The sequence below is a fragment of the Cucumis sativus genome, chromosome 7 (genome assembly GCF_000004075.3).
Source record: "Cucumis sativus cultivar 9930 chromosome 7, Cucumber_9930_V3, whole genome shotgun sequence".
NCBI lineage: Eukaryota > Viridiplantae > Streptophyta > Magnoliopsida > Cucurbitales > Cucurbitaceae > Cucumis > Cucumis sativus.
In genome coordinates, this window is record NC_026661.2 from 772,575 (window position 1) to 794,781 (window position 22,207).

Here is a 22,207-nt window from a genome sequence, read left to right on the forward strand (position 1 = left end):
CAATGTGGGCTAAACATGGTAAGAGTCCTTTTGATCAACACTTGACCTCAATTCATCATGTTGACTCTTAGGTCTCTCATTCTCACTGAGACACAATGAAAAATTTTCATCGGTTTGGTTTTTCGTCTTGCTCTTTTAAGCTGAACTTTAATGTTGGTTGTTTGTAGACGGAAAATGTATGTGTTGGGACTGTTGTTCGTGATTTAAATGAGGTTGCGTTGCGTTGCAGAAGCCACTAGAATGTCTCTTTCTTGAGTCGAAATTAATTATCTCAAATCTTTCGATTGAGAACGTGAGATATGCAAATGAGATTCAATCGTTGACTACATTCGTGAATTTCATCTCAATGGTTTGTCTTTGGCGGTCGTCTTGTTAATCGTCGGTGTAGTTTAGTTGCTTGTAGACTTGATTATGATGTGGGTCGACTTGGTGGCTCATGAGATCCGACCTAAAACCTAAAGACGGTGAGCATGGGTGGATTGGATTCTAATTTGGTTTGTATTACAAAAGAAACCTAATGGTTACATCATGAGAATTGAGAATTGAGAATCTTAAATGGGTTTTAAGTTAACCTAATAAGAAACGAAATAGAATGAAAAGGAAAATGGAAAAAAGTTGTAGCAATTGGGGAAACCAACCGGGTTTTCTTCTCGATGTCCCAACCAAATAAAGTTTGCCTTCCTCTTGGATCCCCAAACTTTGACCCTCCAAAATCGAAGCTTGGTCGTCTTCCTCTCTCTTTAATCCACACTTTCAACTCCCAATCTTCCCTTTCCCTTTGATTCCCCATTGTCGCCATGAACTCCTTCAGACTTTTCTTCCTTGCCCTTCTTCTTCTTGCCTCTCCATTCCTCAAAGGTTTGCTCTTTTTTCTCAATCATAGATCTACATCCTCTTTCCATCATTTCGCTCTTCCCGATTCTTCTTTTGTAATTACCCTGTTTCATTAGATTTTCCATCTTTCTTCTGCATGCATGGTTTTCGCTCCTAGTTTTCTGTTCTAATGCGTTCTGGGTTTTCACTCTTTTGGGGTTTCGTTAATTGTTTCTCTGATGGGTATTCATTTTATATCGGATCCTCTCTTTTCTAGTCTTATTTTGTTATTCTCTGACTGGTCTTTGATGGTGAAAGGAGCTTATTTGATTGATTCATTTGTTTATTGAAGGGTTGGTGCTTACAATGCATAGATATTGTTGTCAAGTTCTTCTGAAGGGGGGGGGTCTATGATCCTATCGCCATTTTTCAATGTCACATGCCCCCCTTCCCATCTCTTATGTGAATGATTTGATTTCAATGAATTTATGAATAAGATCTCGGGTGTGCTGCCTGGTCACTAGGAATCTATATTAGGATTTGGACATTTATTCATTTATTTCGGTGAGTGCATTGAATTTCAATGTTCTAGCGGGTTATTTTACATTTGCATTGTTTTTTACTTGCTCAACAGCTGCCACATGTCAATCGGATTCGGATGTCGAATCATCTGAGGCCGTTGAAGATGTTAGCGATCTTGGAATTGTAGGTGATGAAGATTCTCAGGATTTTGGAGAAGTGAACTTTGGCCCTGCTCCAGGAGTTGATACCGTCTGTGTTTTTCCAAAAAATAGTGCACGCAGTAAGTGTTCAAATTAGATTCAGGATTTGGTAACCGTAACCCTTTTTTTGATATAGGCGTGACATACTTTTATGAATTATGATATCAATTATCTGTAATCTATAATCTATAGTTGACATTGAAGTTTATGCCTTCCATTGCAGTAGTGCCAGCTGGTGAAGAGACTCAACTACTTGCTGGAGTGAAAAATAATGGTAACTAACTTTCATTCTGCCATACTCCTTTTTTAATATCTATTATCTACTGGGTAAGTGGGTTTTTATCCGAGATTATGTCACTGACTGTAGTACGTTGTCTTTTTTAATTGAAGTTTGTTAAATGTGGGAGTCATGCATGAATGTAACAACAAAGCCATTGCGGCCAGTATTCATTAAACGTTTATTGCTTACCATTGATCCAAAATCTTATCAGTCAATAATTTCCTTGAACTGTTATTTTTTAATCCAGGGGAATCAAGCTTGAATATTATAGCTATCAAGGCCAGCATTCACTACACTTTTGATCATCGTATGTTGATTCAAAATCTTACTGGACAGGTAATCTCGCCTGACTACTGTAATTTTCATTAGAAAGAGTTTTTGTATGATCTTAACTTGTTTTCTTTTTCATTCATCTCTAATATATTTAATGACTACTAGCAGAGGACAATAATTTGATTTGTCTGCATGTTGATCTCAATCAGTTGAATGCCAAATCTTATGAAGGATATTTGTTGTGTTTGTTTATGAAATATGTGTTTTATGTATTTTGATTTTAAAATTGTAAGTTCGATTAAATACTTGTGTAGATTGGAGATCCTAGTATTGAAAAAGTCATCTGGACCACTGAGAATTCCTTTTGTTTGTACATCATTAATTTAGTTGTACAGGATGCGTATTGTTTTTTTTTTTTTTTGTAATATATGTTTATACATTTGTCTTCTTCCTTTTCCTAGTAAGTCCTGTTTTTTCCTGTTTCTTTTTCTTCTTTTTGAAACTTTGGCCCATGTTTTTCACTTTTAGACTGTTATTGGCCAGTGCAAACTTTCTAGAGAAAGATGATCCTGTTACTCTTTCTGTGATTATGTTTTGAATGTCGATGTCAACTCTTAAACTTTTTGATAGAAATTGCCAACGTTAACACTCTTTATGCAATTTATTGCTGGATATCATACTGCTATGTGCTATTGGTTTGATTTATATCTGTTGATTGACTGTTCCCTTTCAACGGAAGTTCAACCTAGCTTATTGTCATACTATGAGTTGTATACTCTTTTTGTGAATTTCATAGATCAATGAAATTGTTCCGTATAAATAACAACTGAAGTTCAGCATCCTCTATATATCTTTTAATTTGGCTTTTGAGTACAGGCTTCTTTCTCTTTGGTTATAAAGATCAGCTATGAACTTTGATAGAACCCGACTTCTCAGTTGGCAATGGAAAAGGATACAATATAGGAAATACTGTGGCTAATGAAAAATACAGAAGAAAAATAAAAGCTCCCTGTCGAAGACTCCCTCTCTCCCTCGGCTGCCTTCCTATCTCTCAAGGAATAACAGTAGGATTCTTATCACCAAAATTCTCTGCCCTCTCCCTTCCTTCTCGTCTCTATTTATATTTGCTCCCTCACTCCCCTGCCATGGTGATCGTGCGTCGGCACTCCATTTCCTTGTGGTCCCCACTTGCAGTTGGTTACATAACCAACTCCTCGTCCTTTTTCTCTTTCCTGTTTTTTCTCCTACTATACTGGCGTATGATGGGTGGTCTAACAAACTTCCAGTTCCAGTTATATTTGAAGCTATTAGTGTGGAAGTCTACTGCTGAATTTGGGTTTCTTATTGAAAAACCACTATTTTTGCTTTGTAGTCTTTTTCTCCTTTTTGGCTTGAGATCTAGAGGAGTTTGGCTTGTTTGTATTGTTTTTTTATTGATCTTTTAGTCATTTTACTCCTTTTTGTTCCTAGTCTAATTCTCTCATACTTTACGCTCTAGTCTCATTTATTATCATTAACAAAGAGGCCCGTTTCCGTTTTAAAAAAAATTATATTTGTGGATTTCTTTAAAAAAAATTATTTGCAGTAACAGGCTCGTTATTTTTAACTTATACATCTTTCTTATGGAACTTGTAGGTGTTCCACAATGCAACAGTGACCCCATCAACACAAGCTTCTTACCCGTACATATTTGCTGTCAGCAAGTATTTGCAGGTACATTCATCATCGTTATTATAATGGTTCCATGCCTCTATGAATTTTTAGTTCATAGAATTACTAACCTGCTCATCTTTATTAACTTTGAAGATCTAATTGGTGAAACTTAATATATTCCTGACGTGCAGCCCGGAAATTTTGATCTGGTGGGTACCATCTTTTATGAAATTGACCAGAATGCATACCAAAGCATCTTCTATAATGGTACTATTGAAGTTGTTGAAGCTAGTGGTATCATCAGCATGGAATCTGTGTTTTTAGTTAGTCTTGGAATTGCCCTTCTTGTTCTGCTCGTCTTGTGGATTCATGGTCAAATACAGCAAAAACTCTCCAAGGTATATATCTTTCTGGTCTTTATTTGATAAAGACCTTGTATTCTAACAGTGGATCCTGCCCATCTATCGTTTATTTATTATGATGGCATCAACGATGCTGTCCCAGAAATAGGGGCATGCAATTGTTTTCATCAAACATGCTACCACTTTTGTTTGTGGCCTTAGTTTTGGCATTTGTCCATAGCTTAGAATCTAACTGAACTGGTTTATAAGTATTTTCGAGCTACCATGGTCCTCACCTTTATACCTCCTTGGATTCTGACCAAATCTTCTGATTTTAATATGAGTAATAGAAAGGTGGAGAGGCAAGAAGTGCATCTTACCCAAATTTTAAATTTCTCTAGAGATATGGGTACTTTTGACATAAAATTCTATGCCATTCCTTTTATGCATCAGAAACCCAAGAGGGCTGCTTCCAAGGTTGAAGTTGGAACGAAGACTGTTGATACCTCAATGGATGAATGGCTTCAGGTTTGTTTTTGTTACGGAAATTCATACATGCCTGGAGAAAATCTCAAAACTACTTCTGATATATTTTATAATCTTATCTCCTCCTATCCTTAGGGAACTGCATACACTAAGTCTGGATCTAACAAGTTGAAGAAAAAGAACTAATGAAGACTCATCTCCATCCCAGTTGCACAGCATACTGACAATGTGCAGATTCCTAAAACCCACATTTGGCAGTTGAAGATTTGAGGAGAAAGTCCAAAGTTGACTAGTTTTGTAAGTTAGGTGCGTTAAACCCTTCCTTGCCACTGTAGCATGTCGAGGAATTTTTATCATTCTCCGTCTCTTAATCCCAATCTAAATTAAGTTTGCAACAATACAGTTGTTCTGAATCTGGAGAGTTTTCAGTGGAGTATATGATTATCATAGTTTAAACTTTTTTATACTTTCCTTGGAACCCCTTATTCTGTATTTATCACAACCCCAGCTTTGTTAAAATCATCAATGTTGTGGGGCATGCAGGTTACCACTTTTCCCTTTGACATCTTTTACCTCTGATTCATGCGAAAGTTCTACTCATTCATTTGACATCCAAATGGTCTCTCTAGAGAATAAAACTGTTAATTTGCTAGATATTGATTGTTTCGCTCATTAAATCACCCCATGTGAGGTCCTGGCTGGTAGCTTTCATGCTTTGCATGTAATTTGAAATAATGTATATATGATTTTATGAGGAGACAAATGGAGAATTGATTGAATTGCTTAAGAGTTGGGTAAAGATTCTTAAATTGGATGTGTGCTGTGCTTGGGACGCCATATTGCCAGCGAGGAAGGAAATCAATGAGATTAGGTTTCTAGTCTCCTCTTTGTAATATCTGGATTTTCCTGTTTTTCAACTTTTAGAAGACTAAAAAATAATATCTGGCCTATTTATATGGAAATTTATTGATGTCCTTTGGTTTTATTATTATTCATAAAATATCATCAGCTGGAAATGCTAACCTTATCTTAAGGCTTTCATTAACTTGGCTTGCAAAAACAGTGAGGCAGCTAAGTTTAGATATCTTTGATGCCATGATTAAGATTTTCTCGAGTATCTCGATGTTGGGTTGATTGAGAGGATTTGGATGTCATTTGTTCCATGATTTATTACATACTACTTGACTTGAAAGATCTCTGTGGAACTCTGGTTGATCTAACTGTAAAATTTGTCTGTCTTAGCATACGAATGCATGAACATACTGAGCCAAGTCTTATTCTTCCATAGGTGAAGCTCGCAATCGTGCGGCCTGAACGATCCTGTTAGATCTTTTCTTTTTTTGTTAGAGAGCACCAATTTTATGATTATCTCATTAAAGATCTAATTTAGTTGAGAAGTTCCGTTGCAAGTAATTAATGCATAAAACTTATGATAGGTAGATGGTGAAGATATTGTTTGTTCATATTGATATCGTCCATTAGAAATACGATCTTCAGCCATTCATTAAATCATTGCTTGTGATTCATCCTCTTTTTGTTACTATTGCAAGTCTATTCTTGAACCTAACTCACTAATTATACAATGCCTTTGGTTCACATGTAACCAACTTTACACCTTGTAATGATATAAATAGCCTCCCTCATTTGTATGTATCATTACAATACCATTGATCTTCCTTTTGAAATCTATTCCTAGCCACAAAAAAAAGTTCAAATCAAGAATCTAAATATTCAATAACATTTTTTAATCTAATTGAAGCAATGAAAATTACAAAAGCATCCCGACGCGACCACAATATCAGTCCTACTCAACTCGAATCTCTAGAATGGACAATAACCCAATTGAAACTACATTTGACATTGATTTTGAAGGCTGTGATGTTACAACCTTAACCTTTTTTTAAGGTCTAGTGACACTTGAGAATGGAGGAAACTTGAACTTCTAAGATCTTGGTAGAGAGTATGCTTAAATTAGTTAGAATTATATTCATGTTTGTTAAATTTGAACATAAATGAGGGATTGTCCAATACAATTTGTTAAAATAATTGTTTCTCATACTAGTGAACAAAATAAAATTTGTGATTTAAATACCAAATCTAGTCTTTAAATATTTGAATTTATTTGTCTACTTTAGTAGTTGTAGCTGTGATCTCACGCGTTTAATATGATACAAATGAGGTCTCATTTGATAACCATTTTGTTTTTTTATTGTCGGTTTACAAAAATTTTGTTTTTTCTCCGACCATTTGTTAGAATGATTTTCTTTCCTAAACAAACATTTAAATTCATGGTCAAGTTTCATAAATCAATAGGTATGTCTCCGAGCTTAAATTTCTAAAAAGTACAAAATAAAAATAAAAATCTAATAATGATCAAACGAAGTCTAATTTATTTAATATTGTAACTTGTTCATCCAAAGAATAGCCGACAACAATTATTTAACTATCGGACCAATCCCAAAAACACTGTTTATTATGAATAATTCTATTAACAAAATTCATTCATTTCCGGATTGAATCCTACCCTTCCACTCGTACTTTAGTCTGACAAACATGTATATAGGTAAACAAAAACATTCACCATTGTTAAGAACTTGAAACATTCATCTCAATAATGAAGAACATATTATATTTATGGTAGGATGAATAAGTAGGTTTGGAAATTCAGCTAAGTAGCTGAAGTTATTGAATGCAAACTAATTCATAACTCTATTGTCGGTCAAAATTTCCTATAAATTGCTTCATTTGGATTCACTGTTTTGCTCATTCATCATTTCCTTTCTTCATAATATAACTTCTTCATGCATAATCCTCCCAGTTTCTTGATCTTCTTCTTGCTTTTTGCTTCAACTTTCTGTCATGGCAGTGACTTGACGACAGTTGAAGTTGTTGGTGTTGGAGAATGTGCAGATTGCTACAAGAATAACATTAAAACCAACCATGCCTTCTCAGGTTTAAATTCTCTTTCATTTACTTAACTCTCTTCTCTCTCTGTTCCCCTTTTGTCAGCTTTTTGTTTCATTCATTCATTGAAGTTTGTGAGAGAGTTTAACGAACTACCGTACGTACTCCTCTCATTCAATGTTTGACGTGTACTACTGTTAAAAGTATTGATATACTGATGAAGAAATTAATGTAATCCATGACTTTGAGTTCATGGGTGGTTTAGCATGTATCTATCTAAGCAACATTGTGTTTTCCTCCTGCTAACGATAGTTCCACCAGTGAGAGTTCTCTATAAATTTCAAGGGCCATGAGTGAGACAGAGTGTCAAAGTATTGATATAATTAACTTAACCAATTAATTTAAGCTTTTGGTTTCACCTTAGACCGATCTTAAATGTTTTTTTATGAACAATGGATAAAGGGAATATAGAGTGATAGTATTATATATATTTTCTTTTCATATTATGATTTTTTTTTTTTTGTTAGAAACGAAGATGCAAACGTGAATCTAAGCAAAAAAAAAAATCATAATCCACGAGTTAAAGTTTTTAAATTTATTAGTGATTTAACATGTTTCGGAGCAAAACTTTTGTATAATGTCGTTTTCTTTTTAATTAATATTAATTTACATTTGTGGAGCCTTCCACGACTTTCAAAGTTCAAGAGGAAAACAAAATGATCGATAAGTTTATGTTTTTTTATTTTTCCTACACGGTTGATTTGGGATCTTTTTTAGAAACTGAGTTATAAACTTGAATCCAATGGCAGGGCTTAGTGTTAGCATTGACTGCAAACAAAAAGATGGAACCACAGAAAGAAAAGGGGTTGCAAAGCTAGATGAAGAAGGAAACTTCAAAGTCTTACTTCCAACTGAGGTTTTGAATAAAGATGGAAATTTGAAAGGAAAGTGCTTTGCACAACTTCACAGTGCTTCTTCTACTCCTTGTCCTTCTCACGATGGCTCAGAAATGGCTTCAATGATTGCAATCAAATCCAAAGATAAAGGAAAACAAACATTTGGTTTGCCTAATGGAATCAAATTCAAAAGTGAAACTTGTGTTTCTGCCTTCTTTTGGCATCATTATTTTCATCACCCTCCTTTGCCTCCTTTCTCTATACCTGTTTTCCCTCCTCATCCTCCTGTGTATACCCATCCCTTGTTCCCTCCTAAGGTCTATGTTCCCCCCACCACTCCGGTCTACGAAAAGCCTCCACCAGTTGAAGAGAAGCCTCCACCAGTTGAAGAGAAGCCTCCACCGGTTGAAGAGAAGCCTCCACCGGTTTATGTGGAACCTCTTCCTCCACCAGTACCAGTTTACAAGCCAAAGCCACCGGTTTACAAGCCAAAGCCACCGGTTTACAAGCCAAAGCCACCGGTTTACAAGCCAGAGCCACCGGTCTACAAGCCAAAGCCACCGGTCTACAAGCCAAAGCCACCGGTCTATAAGCCAAAGCCACCTGTCTACAAGCCAAAGCCACCTGTCTACAAGCCAAAACCACCTGTTTACAAGCCTCCAACACCACAAAAGCCAGAGTCTCCTCCATATTATAAGCATCCATGGTATAAGATTCTCCCTCCAATTTCAAAGCTTCCACCATGTCCACCAACTCCAAAGGTTGTTGTCCCTCCAAAGTACTATTCTCACCCAAAGATTGGCAAGAAATTCCCTCCCCTGTCTCCTTCTGTTCCACACCTTAATTAGAAGAAAACTAAATACATTTAGTTTATATGTTTATTGAAGATGAGTGTTATCTATGCTACAGCACTTTATATATATATATTGAATTCTTTGTCATTTGTAAGTATAAGGGGGAATTCGTTTGATGTTATACTATATTTGTATATTAGCTTCAAACTTTGTTGTTGTTGTTGTAATAAAGACTTCAAGTGGAGATCAGAAGAAGATCATCAAAGAAATTCAGAGGGAGAGGGAGAGGGAGAGATCAGAAATGGTATATTGTTTATGTATTGAGTGTAATAATAATTTGTTTTGTATTGTAAAAGTTACAAAGCTACATTGAATTTGAAGGGTGTGGATTATGTTTGAGTTTAATTTGTTGTTTCATTTACTAGCGGTCTAGAACTCTAATCAATGTGCGTCTCTATATTTTGAAAAAGAACTTCATAAATACTTAAACTCAAGGGGAGCATAATCAAAAGGTCACCAATAATAAACATCACTAATCTAGTTGGAGAAATTTGCAACATAACTTCCCTCTAAATCTTTTGAATTCGAAGAGACAAAACAACCAAAAGAAAGTTGAAAAACTGGTAGCACAACAAACTACATCAGTGAACCACTCGATTTCTAGCATGAAGACAACATAAAAAAGAGTCATTTTCCAAATGCCATGCTAAAACATCAATCTCATAAAAAACATTCTTCACCTCCATAAGGTTTGATGAAAATTTATTTATTTTTATCATATTCACAACCGAAAACCATTATATTCGACTACAATAGGGGGAGGGGCCGAGGGGACAACCCAAACAAAAGAGATTATTGAAAGCCTCCAAAATAGTTTGAGTTTCAAACGTTCTATTCACAACACTTCACAAAATTTCAAGAAAAATCGACATTCAACTTCATACATTTGTTCAACTAAGGGGAATAACATGAGACTAGTCATCATGGAACCACGGACAATTTTACATGTATATTTTGGTAATTGAAACTTAGTTAAAGATCACTTTTACTCCCTTAACCTTAGTTTATAATAATTTAGTCATTCTAGTTTAAAATCTGCAACAATTGATCAATCTCCATTGTGAAATTTAGTGTGAAAATTGAATGAGATTCTTGTATAAATAAATTGATAAACTAATTAGAGACTCGATAACTTTATAAAATACAAAGCATAAATCATAAAAAAATAAAAATTGATATCAAATATTGATTTTTTTTTACATTTGGAGACTAAAACTAAAAGTACAATAATTAAATGGTTACAAACAAAAATTCAATTACTAAATTGTTACTTTTATGAAATGTTGGGACCAACAATTTTTCTTAACCATCAAACTTTAGAAAGCTTATTTTTAGTACTTTTTGAAACATTACCCATCTTTTTATTTTATTTAACCTCTAGTAATGGTAAATTTGGAGATTTGCTACTAACATATTAAAAATGATGATGTAGAGTGCTCGATAAAATCTAACTAAAGTTCTCAGCCCACGTCTCCTCTCAACTTTAAAAAATATTCTTTATATAGATATTATTGGGTCATCAAATACTAAAAGAGATTACTATTTGTTGTCAAATGAGCGATGGGTCCCTCGTACCAAAAGCTCGAAGGATTATTATCTACCCTTAACATTATCCACTAAATCAAGCATACCTAAATTGACATTTGAAATATGTTAAAAATTTGTGGTTCTAATTCTCATAATATTTAATGTCGTTTTTCTTTTATTACAAATATTAGTTATTCATCTAAAGAGGATGTGAACTACGAACCTCTTGATCTCTAGCAGATTCAAATCTCCATACGTCATACATAGTTCTCTTTTTAGCTGTAATTGTTGTTGTAAGTGAACAAATTAAATACAAACCTTTTTTATATACCACAAGGGAAAAAAAGGAAAAAGGTGACCAAAATATATGAAAGGGATGACTTTAGCATTTCAAACTCTCGTTTGTTTGTTTGTTATCCGTATATTTTATCTTCCCTACTTTTTAAAAAGTTTTGTTATTATCATAAATCATTTAAAAGGATATATCAGATAGATGAACTGTTTAAATCAACAAAACTGCTAAAAATATTTTTAAATATAGCAAAAGGTAAACAATCTATCAATCACTAATATATCTGTCACCGACACACTCACACACAAACAAAATAGATACTTTTAAAATTTACGATTTGAATAGAAATTTTGAATAAGTAATTTCATAAAGTTGGAGGTAGTATTCCCCATCCAAAATAGATACTTAAAAAGAAAATAGGTGTTGCAAGTATCTTAATCGGTAGACTATATATATATATATATATATGTATGTTTTAATTTTGATATAAATTTGAAAAAAGGGTACAAAAATGATTTGTTTAAGTTGATTGGTTTGAAAATAATAATGACAATAATCGTGTGTGTTCATTGGAGCCCTTCTTTTATGGATACCCAAATGATAGCTCTTTCCAAAAGAAAAAGCTATGGTCTAGAGTCATAAGGACCAACATTTTCTTTTTTTTTTCTTTCTTTCTTTTTATTTGAGACATTGGCTTCCATGTTTTGGAATAAGAATTATTCTTTTCCCTTTTATGTTAGGCCCTACCAATATACCTATTTCATTTTCCTCTCAAACTAAATGTACCAATTTCCATTTTATTTTAGATTATGTACCAATTTTCTTTTGGCCTACAACTACCTTCTAATTTAGTTAATTTAGTGTTGTTTTCATCTCTATAAATATAAATGAAATTTGTGAAAGTTATACTATTTTACTAATAGGGTCGAAAATGTTAAAATAAACATTATTTGACTAACATTAAGTGTGTATTATCAACTTTGAAGTTAGAGGGATTGTCCAAAAAGAAAGAACTAGTGATGAAGTCAAAATTTACATAGTTCAAATTATAATAAAAGATGTGAAGTAACCAGTTGAGCTAAAGTCATTTCTCCAAATGTAAAATGTAGAATAGTTTGATATGATACAAATATTTGTAAATATTTAAAATGATTTGAGTAGGAAGGTTTAGAAGTTGAATGGATTAAATTTAGGGTATAAATGGACATTTCTCCAAAAAATGAGATATTTGTCCAAAGTTCTTTATTCTTCTTTCAGTTTCGACACGTCGTTTTGAAACTGAGCATATGACATGTCTATCCACCGAAAGACCGCTTCAGTTTAATTTCCGCTAAACGACACATCGTAGACTTTTTCTTTTTTTCATTTAAAAAAATATAATTGAAATGGAAAAATCGTACGCCATTGGATCAATCTGGTCGTAGTAGATAGAAAAAGACGGAAAAGTCCATGGATTCTAAAACAATAATCATTGATAGCGAAACTAACCAAGGTAAAGAAGGGGGTTTCTTAACCTAACCCTGGTTAGGTATATGAGATTAAGATGATAGCACGTGTCTTGATCTAACGGTAGATATCAAGTTTCCATAGATACATACGAAGCTTGACCGCTATATAACTCTATTGCCCCATCCAACCCTAAATTCATATCGGTCTTCTTCTACGATAAGAAATTTCGGAACTCACAGAAACAATCCAAAAATGCCAAACCCTAAAGTTTTCTTCGACATGACAATCGGCGGCACACCGGCCGGCCGGATCATCATGGAGCTCTACGCCGATGTCACTCCCCGCACCGCCGAGAACTTCCGTGCACTCTGCACTGGTGAGAAGGGAGTCGGCAAAGGCGGCAAACCCCTTCATTACAAAGGATCCTCCTTCCACCGTGTGATCCCTAATTTCATGTGCCAGGGAGGTGATTTCACCGCCGGAAATGGTACAGGAGGTGAATCAATCTACGGAGCCAAGTTCGCCGATGAGAACTTCATCAAGAAGCACACCGGCCCTGGTATTCTATCCATGGCGAATGCTGGACCTGGAACCAACGGATCTCAGTTCTTCATTTGCACCGCTAAGACCGATTGGCTCGATGGTAAGCACGTTGTGTTCGGTCAAGTCGTTGAGGGTATGAATGTGGTAAAAGACGTTGAGAAAGTGGGTTCGAGCTCTGGAAGGACCTCGAAACCGGTTGTCATTGCCGATTGTGGCCAGCTCTCTTAGATTAACAGATGCTAGCTCCATCGCCGTTGTCTGCACCGGCGCAATCGTATCTAAGATCAATTTCCTATTTGCGTGTGTTGTTTTTAACTTCTGCGAATATGGGTCTGTGTGAGTCTCCTTTTTTAGGCTATTATGGGTCATGGTTTATGCTACTTCATGAGTTTATATGCATCTGCCATGTTAAATGGCGGTTTCGCAATGGATTATTAATAATACATGGCTGTCTTTTAACTCATCCCCTCTTTTCACCCTTTTGCTTTTATCATACATTCGTTAATCCATTTCTTAAAAAATTAGAAATGATGATCTTCATCTTCATCTTGATCTGATTGAGTTGAAGATTAAGTATCAGATTTACATTGTTAATTAACTAAAGTCTGCCTGTTTTTGTGACTTTGATCGTTAACCCATCTCCTCAAAACTGTATGTTTAGTAAATCTGTTGATCTGATTGAGTGGAATTATAGTTTTGACACTAGGGAGTGGCACTAAATCTAGTCAATAAAGATGTGACATTTTTATTAAGATTGCTTTGTTTATATAAATACTATTGAGATTGCTCTCGAAAGAAGCTTGTTATGGAAAATAAAATTTGGGGTTTAAAGTAATTTTGTCTGGATTTGATGCCATGGGGGAAAGCAAGGTATGGTGGAATATTTTATGGTTTATACTCTTTTTGTGATGGATTTCTGAGATCCTTATTTTGGGGATCTTAGTCTCTCTCTCTCTCTCTCTGATGATTTAACAGGACTAACGAAAAGGAGGGTTTTGTGGGCTTTTAGTTCTTCTTTTTAGGTTAAATTAAAATTATGTATTAGAAAGTAATATAAATAGTTTAAACTAAATATAAATAAATGGAGAATCAAACATATTTTAAACAACTCTTTTTTTCCTTTATGGAAAAAGAAACCATTAGTTTTTGTTTTTGTCTATGTAGATGGGGATCACTTTTATTTACATTTCAAATTCCGACTGTTTTTGCACCATGATTTTAGGTAGCTTTTTTATTATCCCTGATTTTAGGTTGTTTTAATTCTAATATAATCATTATTGGTTCATTGAACTTCATAAAATTACTATGGGTGAATCAGTCTATTGGTTAAGATTTATTTATGGTTTCTTCTTAAAATAAAAAAAAAAAATTAAAAGCATCATTGAAGATTGTGATGCTAAATTACCATATTTTGAATGGTTAAAATTGGAATTTGAAATAGGAGTGGAGTGAGTGTATGTGGGAACATTCATTTATATACCAAATCCTCATTTCAACTCTGTCCATTTTGTATTATTGATCGTTTTGAATGAAGAGTGACCGCACATGTGAGTTGGGCGTTAGGGGTAATATGAGGGTTAAGGAAGCCCAACGTATTATAGTAAATCCAATTCTTGTGTAACAAATCAAAAAGCCCTCCAGTGCGCAATAGTTGAACACACCCGCCTGTGGCCATTTTTTGAAAAACTCCTTCCAAAACCATGATTTTAGTATTCAACTAAAAATTCAACAGCTACGTTTAAGAAAAATACAAACTTACAACAAGAAAGAAATTGAAAGAAACTGAGAGAAATTGAGAGAAACTAGACTTTATTTTATAATGTTTGAAAACAAAATGATCACTAAATATGATTCAAATAATTATCAAACAAGGCCATGGAATTTAAAGAATATAAATAGATATAAGTATCAAATTTTCTTTCTATTCCAAGAATTGGATTCTGGATTTTATTTTCTTTTCCAATGAATTGGATTGAGAGGATACCAATAGGATAAGATACCAAAAAGATGAGATGGTGATATATTTTGAATCAATAGGATTAATAGGAACAACTACTATTCTGCTGGAAAAAAATAATTAAACACTAGTATTTTCAAATTTGTTTTACAATTTTGGTTCATTTTAACAATTTTTATTTACCCCTAAGTTTAATAATTTATACTTGATGTTAATTAAACTAATAAACTACAATAATTTGATAATGAAATCTCTTTTTTTTTTTTTTTATGCAACAAATTTTTTCTTTGTTATATATAAACACACTGATCTTAAAAATGAAACACACTAAATTATAATAGAATAGAAAGTAGGCAGATTAAATAATAATTTATCAAAATAAGGTAATAATGGATTACATTCCTTAAAAAAAATTTGGAAGGTAAACAAAAATGTATGATTGCCTAAAATTTATTATTAAAAAATATATATTTTTTGCTGCTATTATATGTATTTTGTTTAAATTTAGACCATCAGAATAAAGTTTTTGTTTTCTTTCAAATTTTGTTATATTATTTTCTTAAGTGATACTGGATTTAATTTTTAGTTTAGCTTAACTATTTTAATGTTTCAATTTGTGATGTATCATAGGTTGAGTTTAATGATTTTCTCATTTGATTTTTGCATGATTTAATAATAATAAGGAAATTTTTTAATAATAGGGTTTAAAATTCAAATCAACCTAACCAAATATTAGGTACAATTTTATTTTATTAATAAAGAAATCTATAGAATAAATCAATATAAAGAGAAGTTTTCACTCTCTTAAATTTGTATAATGATTTGGAGTAATGTGCGGCATTAGTAAACATTTTCGGCAAGTAAATCAATATCTTCAATATATGATTTACCAATGCCAAATTTTGGCTAAACAAAACTATTATGTAACACCCATAGTTGAATTTGTAATTTGGTGATGAGAGGATATGTAAGACAAATGTCTATGTCTAAGTGAATAGAGAAAAATCAAATCATAATGGTGTATTGATAGAGAATTTAATATACAATTTAATCTCTTTGTCCAATTAGGATTATAATATGAATTTTCAAAACCTAGATAAGATAAATAATCTCTTTATTTAGACTTGAAGTTAAGGGGTTGATTTGGGTTTACGATCCATACCATCCTTGGTCGAGGTCGAGGCCAATCATACCATTTTGGGTAAACCTTATATTACCCTTTTTGTTGAGCCCTTTACATCCATTATTACTTTTCTCCCCTATTTTATATTGAGCAAATTGAGTGTGGATTTTCTTTGGATGGAAATTGATTGACCCAACATTGTTGGTAGACACGGTTTGATCTCTTAAGGCCTAAGGTATAGTGAGTTTTGGTCAAGCAAACCCAGTTTGTTGGTAGGCCCATCACTTTGTTGTTCTTTTACTTTGATTTGATATAAGAATTTTAAATGGTAAGGTGAAAAAAATGTGCATAAATAAATATTTGAATCTTTATAAAAAATATCCATGATGACCATGGAAATTTTGATAGAACTTATACATCAGAAATTGAAGTGGGCATCAAATTGAATTTTAACCTAAATGTGATGCAATGAGTGAATTTAATTTGATTTTTAGTGAAAAAAGAGAGAAAAAATGAGTGCCGACAAAGATGAAGCAATATGAACTGTGTGGCCCCACAAAATATCCCAATTCTCTAATTAAATTTCAAAAAATTTATTTTTGTGTTTAAAAAACAAACGCGTACTTTATTTACTTATTTTTTAAATTTATTAATGGCATTAAAATATATCCACTACGTACTTGACACGTATTACTAAATTTATATTTTCACAATTAAAATAAAAAGAATCAAAAAAAAGAAAAACCATTCATCCTTTCTTCCCCCATTAGAATAATTTTCTACCAAAACCATCCTTAAGTTCTTTCAGATCTCTTTTTCTAATTCCACTTTCCTTTACTTCCTCCGCCCTTCCCATTGCCTTTCTTCCTCCATTTCTTGGTATTCGTGATCTTCTCTTGGCGGGAACTTGGGTCTTCGTAACGGTGGCCCCATAATTCCCATTTTTCATTCGCCAATCTCATTTAATTGATTGATTGATTGATTCTTCCTGTTTTTGTTTTCTACCGCCGTTTCTTTGAATTTTGGATTGCGACCCCTTTCGGGCGGGAGTTTTGTGGGAACCCTTTCATATAATCCCACTTAAACCTATTCTTTCTGCTCTTTTGCCAAGACAGAAAGAGGCACAAATGACGATTTCGGAGAATTCCAAGGGCTTGATTCTAGCTATGGCGTCCAGCGCGTTTATTGGGTCCAGTTTTATCTTGAAGAAGAAAGGACTTAAGCGTGCCGGAGCTACAGGGGCCAGAGCAGGTCTGTGATTACCACCCACGAATTATTATTATTATTATTATTATTTTCAATTTTTGTTTCTTGGGTTTGGAATTGCCTTCTCGTTGAATTGAATTGCTTGATTTCTGGATGTCCAATCTATTTGTTTTTTTGTTGCAATCTGATCCATTTTGAATTTTTTTTTTCTTTCTGTATTGTGTTTTGTGCCCTGTTAGGCTGTTAGGAGGACAGGGGAGTTTCTTTCTTGTTAATTTATGTCAGAACTTTTGGGTGGGTTAGTTCATTGTGAACTTTTCTATTTTATCTCTCTATACTTGGTGCCATTTATTCAACTAGGGATTCTGCCATGGCAAACAGGGAAGTTGAGCTTTTGAACGGAGGGAAGCTTTAGCTTTAAGGGTTGGGATTGGACTCTCCATAGATCATGGATTCAGAACACCACGAGACACCTTTTGGATGTCAGGTGGAAGCTTTAAGGGGTTGGGATTTGAGCTTCTTTGTAAACTTGTCTAAGCTGCAAACAGAGTTGTTAATTCTCATCCTCTCGATGAACCAAGTGATATTTAATTAATGAATTTATTCTGTTAGATGATATCGGCATAAGTTTTTTGGTCAATTGGTGAAATACATTGTATCACGGCAATGGTTTAGGAACTTCTATGTTCAAACCCTTGCAATGCAATGTTTCTTTTTAATTAATATTGATTTCCACTGTTGGGTCTATGCATAAGCTTTTGGGTCAATAATGATTTAACCTATTCTTTCATTTGCTTTGTTATTGCTTCTTATGGACGTTTAATTCAAGAGTCTTCTAGGCAATGTTCATGCTCTACTTCAAGTTGATGTTTATAGTCTCATTCTTAAAACAGGTGTTGGTGGTTATACATACCTGTTAGAGCCACTTTGGTGGGCAGGCATGATCACAAGTACGTATAATAATGTGTCAGATCGTTATTGTAAAAAATATGAAGATGATTCTGATTCCGAGATTTTTTCTTCCTAAATAGTGATTATTGGAGAGATTGCAAACTTTGTAGCATATATTTATGCCCCAGCCGTTTTAGTCACACCCCTTGGTGCACTTAGCATTATTGTCAGGTGAGTCCCTATATTTTGAGATTGTTGTACTATTTGTGTCAAAGAAAAAATGCTAATCAGGTGGATCTCACAATATTTTTTCTTCTGATTTGGGCAGTGCTGTTTTAGCCCACTTCTTATTGAAGGAAAGGCTACAGAAAATGGGTGTTGTAGGGTGTTTATCTTGTATTGTAGGATCAGTTATAATAGTTATTCATGCACCTCAGGAACATACTCCTGATTCTGTTGAAGAGATTTGGGATTTAGCAACTCAACCAGGTAAGGATTGTTTCTTATGCATTTCATTTAATGAAATATCATCAAGTTCCGTACTTAATCTCTTTTTCTTAATCCTTCAACAGCTTTTCTAGTCTACATTGCTGCTATAGCTTCGTTAGTGTTGGCTCTTATGTTGTATTTTGAACCTCGTTATGGGCATGTAAACATACTGGTCTACTTGGGAATCTGTTCTCTAATGGGTTCATTGACGGTAACTATCCCATTTCTACTATATCAAACTATTTTACAACTATTATTTAAATTGAAATATTCTAAACGTTTGTGATTAACTCAGGTCATGAGTATTAAAGCTATTGGAATAGCGATAAGGCTTACGCTTGAAGGGATAAGCCAAGTAGCTTACCCTCAAACTTGGCTTTTTGTCACAGTTGCAGTAGTTTGTGTCATCACACAACTAAATTATTTGAATAAGGTTGGTGTCATATAGAAATGGAGGGCACAATTGTTTCTTATTCCTTTCTTAACCGGATGCTTGACTTGAACAGGATTGTGTATTTATGCCGACTTATATGGTATTTTTTTCTTTCAGGCATTGGATACATTCAATGCAGCCCTTGTATCTCCAGTATATTATGCCATGTTCACAACATTGACTATTATTGCTAGTGCTATCATGTTTAAGGTAAATTACTTGACGATATAACTCCTCAGATCTTGGTATTACATTTGTACAAGTGTAAAACGGCAATGTCGTTCTATGCTGCAGGACTGGTCAGGCCAGAATGCGAGCACCATAGTATCTGAATTATGTGGATTCGTTACTGTCCTTTCCGGAACTATTATTCTTCACTCAACCAGAGAACAACAACCAGTCTCCTCACAAGGTATGTCATCTAAACATCCCTTTTACTTGTCCCTGGTGTCGAATTGAGAAATCTTAGTATGGTTTGAAATCTAATTGAATTTCATGTGATCCCATGTATTGCGAAACTACTGTATCTACACGTGCTCGTATAAACCAAATATGATGTATAAAAAACAGTCCAATAAGCAATTCACATTACACAAAGCTACTAACACATAATAAGTTGTACCTCTCCTTGCAGGATCTGTGGCATGGTATATTAGTGGTGATTCAATGAAAAGCTTTGAAGAACATTTGATCACTATAAGCAATTCACATTACACGGAAGAATGAACCTACTCTATTCTAACTGTAACTTGGAAGGCAGTGGTCTTAAATGCAGAACTTTAAAGTATACTCATACTGGAAGGATGAGTACAATGTCCGATTTTTAAATCGGGACGATGAATTGGGATATCAACCATGGTCTTGTCACGATTCAGACGGTCCTGTCCCCTTACTGCTGGGACAGGTTTAGCATAGAAACCCAAGCTGCTCGATCTAGTAAGGATCTTTATAATAGTTAGAATGGCTTGTTGGGGGTGGGGGGGTGTATTCTCAATGATCCATGCTGGTTACAACATCAATAGTATTATAGCCTGTGCCATATGTACATTATGAGGTTATAACATTCATTCATTTGAGATCTCCAAATTTATCTTAATTTATATATATAAAAAAGTATTTAGTCATTTCCCCTTTTCCCTCGTGGTGAATGGATGATCCATCTTATTTGATTTTAGTTTCTAAGCCTTGGGAATGGATGACCGCTGATTCAAAGGGGGTGAACCTTAGTTAAGTGAGACTTAACAAATTGATCTATCCTTCACAACCGTGTTGAATATTTTATCCCTTGATTTAAGAACAAGGAAGCATGCAACGATGCAAGCCCTCTAATAAAAAGTTTAGATTCGAGACAAAACGTTAGAGTATTGTGCGTTATAGATCTTAACATTTTTATTTTGAATGAACTTTAGGTTTCCCATTTGATACTGTGGAATGGGAAGTTTCGAAAAATCACAAATTTTCATGTTAATATTCCAATTAATGATAAAATCTAGGTTTAAATCATATTTTCTACTTTGGTCCCTTAATTACTTCGGATCTAGATAAAAATAGTAAAATTAAATAAAATATTTACAAGTATAGCAAAATTTTAAATTATATCAATAACAAACATTTGTTAGAAGTCTATCACTAACTATATAGACTATAATTAGGATAATGAAAAGAAAATATCATAATAATTCATTCTCATATGTTTGTGTTTCAATTAGAATAAATAGTAAAGAAAATATCATAATAACTCATTATGTTATGTTGCGTTCCAATTAGGATAATGGTAAAAAAAAACCCTAATAACTCATTCTCATTCCAATTAGAATAATGGTAAATAAAATTTCCTAATAACTCATTATGGTTTTCTAATTAGGATACTGGTAAAAAAATTATACTAATAACTTATTCTCTTATGTTGTATTCCAATTAGGATAATAGTAAATAAAATATGTCATAATAACTCATTCTCTTATCTTATGTTCCAATGGTAAAGAAAATATCATAATAATTCATTATCTTAGGTTTTATAAAAGTTAGGGTAATGGTAAATATCATAATATCATATATTTTTTAAAATTTGGTAAATCTAAACTAAATCTGTATTTTATTGTTTCCATAGAGTAGAATAACAATTAATTAACAATTTATTTGGATAATTCATAATATATATAGGTTTAATAACAATTTGAATTTAAATTTTAGATGATCCTCTGACATAATGTCAATTACAATTATCTACTTATAATGTAGTATAGGTTGTTGACACAAGTACATTGTAATTTATACTTTTAAATAATGTGATAAACTTCGTTCTATATCATGATTACATATTTAAATATTAATATTTATTTGTCCATATAATCATGATTAATTTTTATAAATATAACAAATGAAAAAAATATTTACGACTAATATAACAAAATATGAACTATATAAAAGTTCATGAAATTAACAATTCTTTTAAATATTACATGTTTGGTCTTCATTTTCATCATCTTTCTTTCCGGTCTTTCTCTTTTTCTACAATTTTTAAAATATATTTCTGTTTGTCGATCCTTCTTTTTTCTACCATTGTTCTTTTACTTTCTATCTTTTTTGCAATTTTTTGAAATTTTGTTTTTCAAAGTGTTTGTTGGTTTAAGATTGTGTAGCAAATATAAAATATAGATTTTTTTTCAAACAGCAATTTGTTGTTTAAGATGTGTTCCAAATATAAAATATGAAAACAAAATAGTTGGGATATTGGATTGTCAAATGTAAATGACCGTCCACCAAAATCTACATAATAATGTTTCAATTATAAACGATATAAAAAAATATTGAAAAAAATTGTTGAAATTTAGCAACCAAATTTAAACTCACATCGTGAGCCAAAATAAATACAAAAACATATTGAAAAAAATATTTAAATTGTAGTCAAATTTAAACAATTAAATTTAAACCGTGTAGTAAAGAATAACAAAATCTAAACGATTCTATACTAAAGAAAAATGAATCTTGAAAAAAAAATGTTTAGGTTTGGATAGTCAAAATCTAAATGATCCAAATGTAAACGATGTAATTAAAAATAGTCAAATATAAACG

The 22,207-nt window shown here is 33.1% G+C and overlaps 4 protein-coding genes across 5 annotated transcripts; all 4 read left to right on the plus strand.

Annotated features, from left to right (window-relative positions):
* The first annotated feature begins 563 nt into the window (after nt 1-563).
* On the plus strand, nt 564-5,133 carry LOC101205278 (translocon-associated protein subunit alpha). The gene is made up of 8 exons (XM_004144786.3): nt 564-858; nt 1,448-1,615; nt 1,759-1,809; nt 2,063-2,151; nt 3,724-3,801; nt 3,933-4,139; nt 4,536-4,610; nt 4,704-5,133. Exons 1-8 carry the CDS (start codon nt 798-800, stop codon nt 4,752-4,754), a joined length of 780 nt encoding a protein of 259 aa, XP_004144834.1. The 5' UTR covers nt 564-797; the 3' UTR covers nt 4,755-5,133.
* Nucleotides 5,134-7,311: 2,178 nt separating this feature from the next.
* Nucleotides 7,312-9,567, plus strand: LOC101205516 (proline-rich protein 4). The gene is made up of 2 exons (XM_031889283.1): nt 7,312-7,520; nt 8,282-9,567. The coding sequence occupies exons 1-2, from the start codon at nt 7,370-7,372 to the stop codon at nt 9,214-9,216; spliced, it is 1,086 nt and encodes a 361-aa protein (XP_031745143.1). The 5' UTR covers nt 7,312-7,369; the 3' UTR covers nt 9,217-9,567.
* Nucleotides 9,568-12,710: 3,143 nt separating this feature from the next.
* On the plus strand, nt 12,711-13,496 carry LOC101206458 (peptidyl-prolyl cis-trans isomerase 1-like). Its single transcript, NM_001280769.1, is given in 1 exon segment — nt 12,711-13,496. A coding segment is annotated over 1 exon segment (519 nt). The 5' UTR covers nt 12,711-12,742; the 3' UTR covers nt 13,262-13,496.
* A 3,360-nt stretch (nt 13,497-16,856) lies between these two features.
* Nucleotides 16,857-20,264, plus strand: LOC101205979 (probable magnesium transporter NIPA6). Of its 2 annotated transcripts, XM_031888373.1 has the most exons (10): nt 16,857-17,364; nt 17,701-17,806; nt 18,213-18,269; nt 18,351-18,441; nt 18,539-18,699; nt 18,783-18,910; nt 18,995-19,132; nt 19,250-19,342; nt 19,427-19,544; nt 19,767-20,264. In XM_031888373.1, exons 2-10 carry the CDS (start codon nt 17,800-17,802, stop codon nt 19,856-19,858), a joined length of 885 nt encoding a protein of 294 aa, XP_031744233.1. In that variant the 5' UTR covers nt 16,857-17,364; nt 17,701-17,799; the 3' UTR covers nt 19,859-20,264. The 2 variants fall into 2 exon arrangements, with proteins under 2 accessions (XP_031744233.1, XP_004144837.3); XM_004144789.3 differs by lacking the exon at nt 17,701-17,806.
* The last annotated feature ends 1,943 nt before the right edge of the window (nt 20,265-22,207 follow it).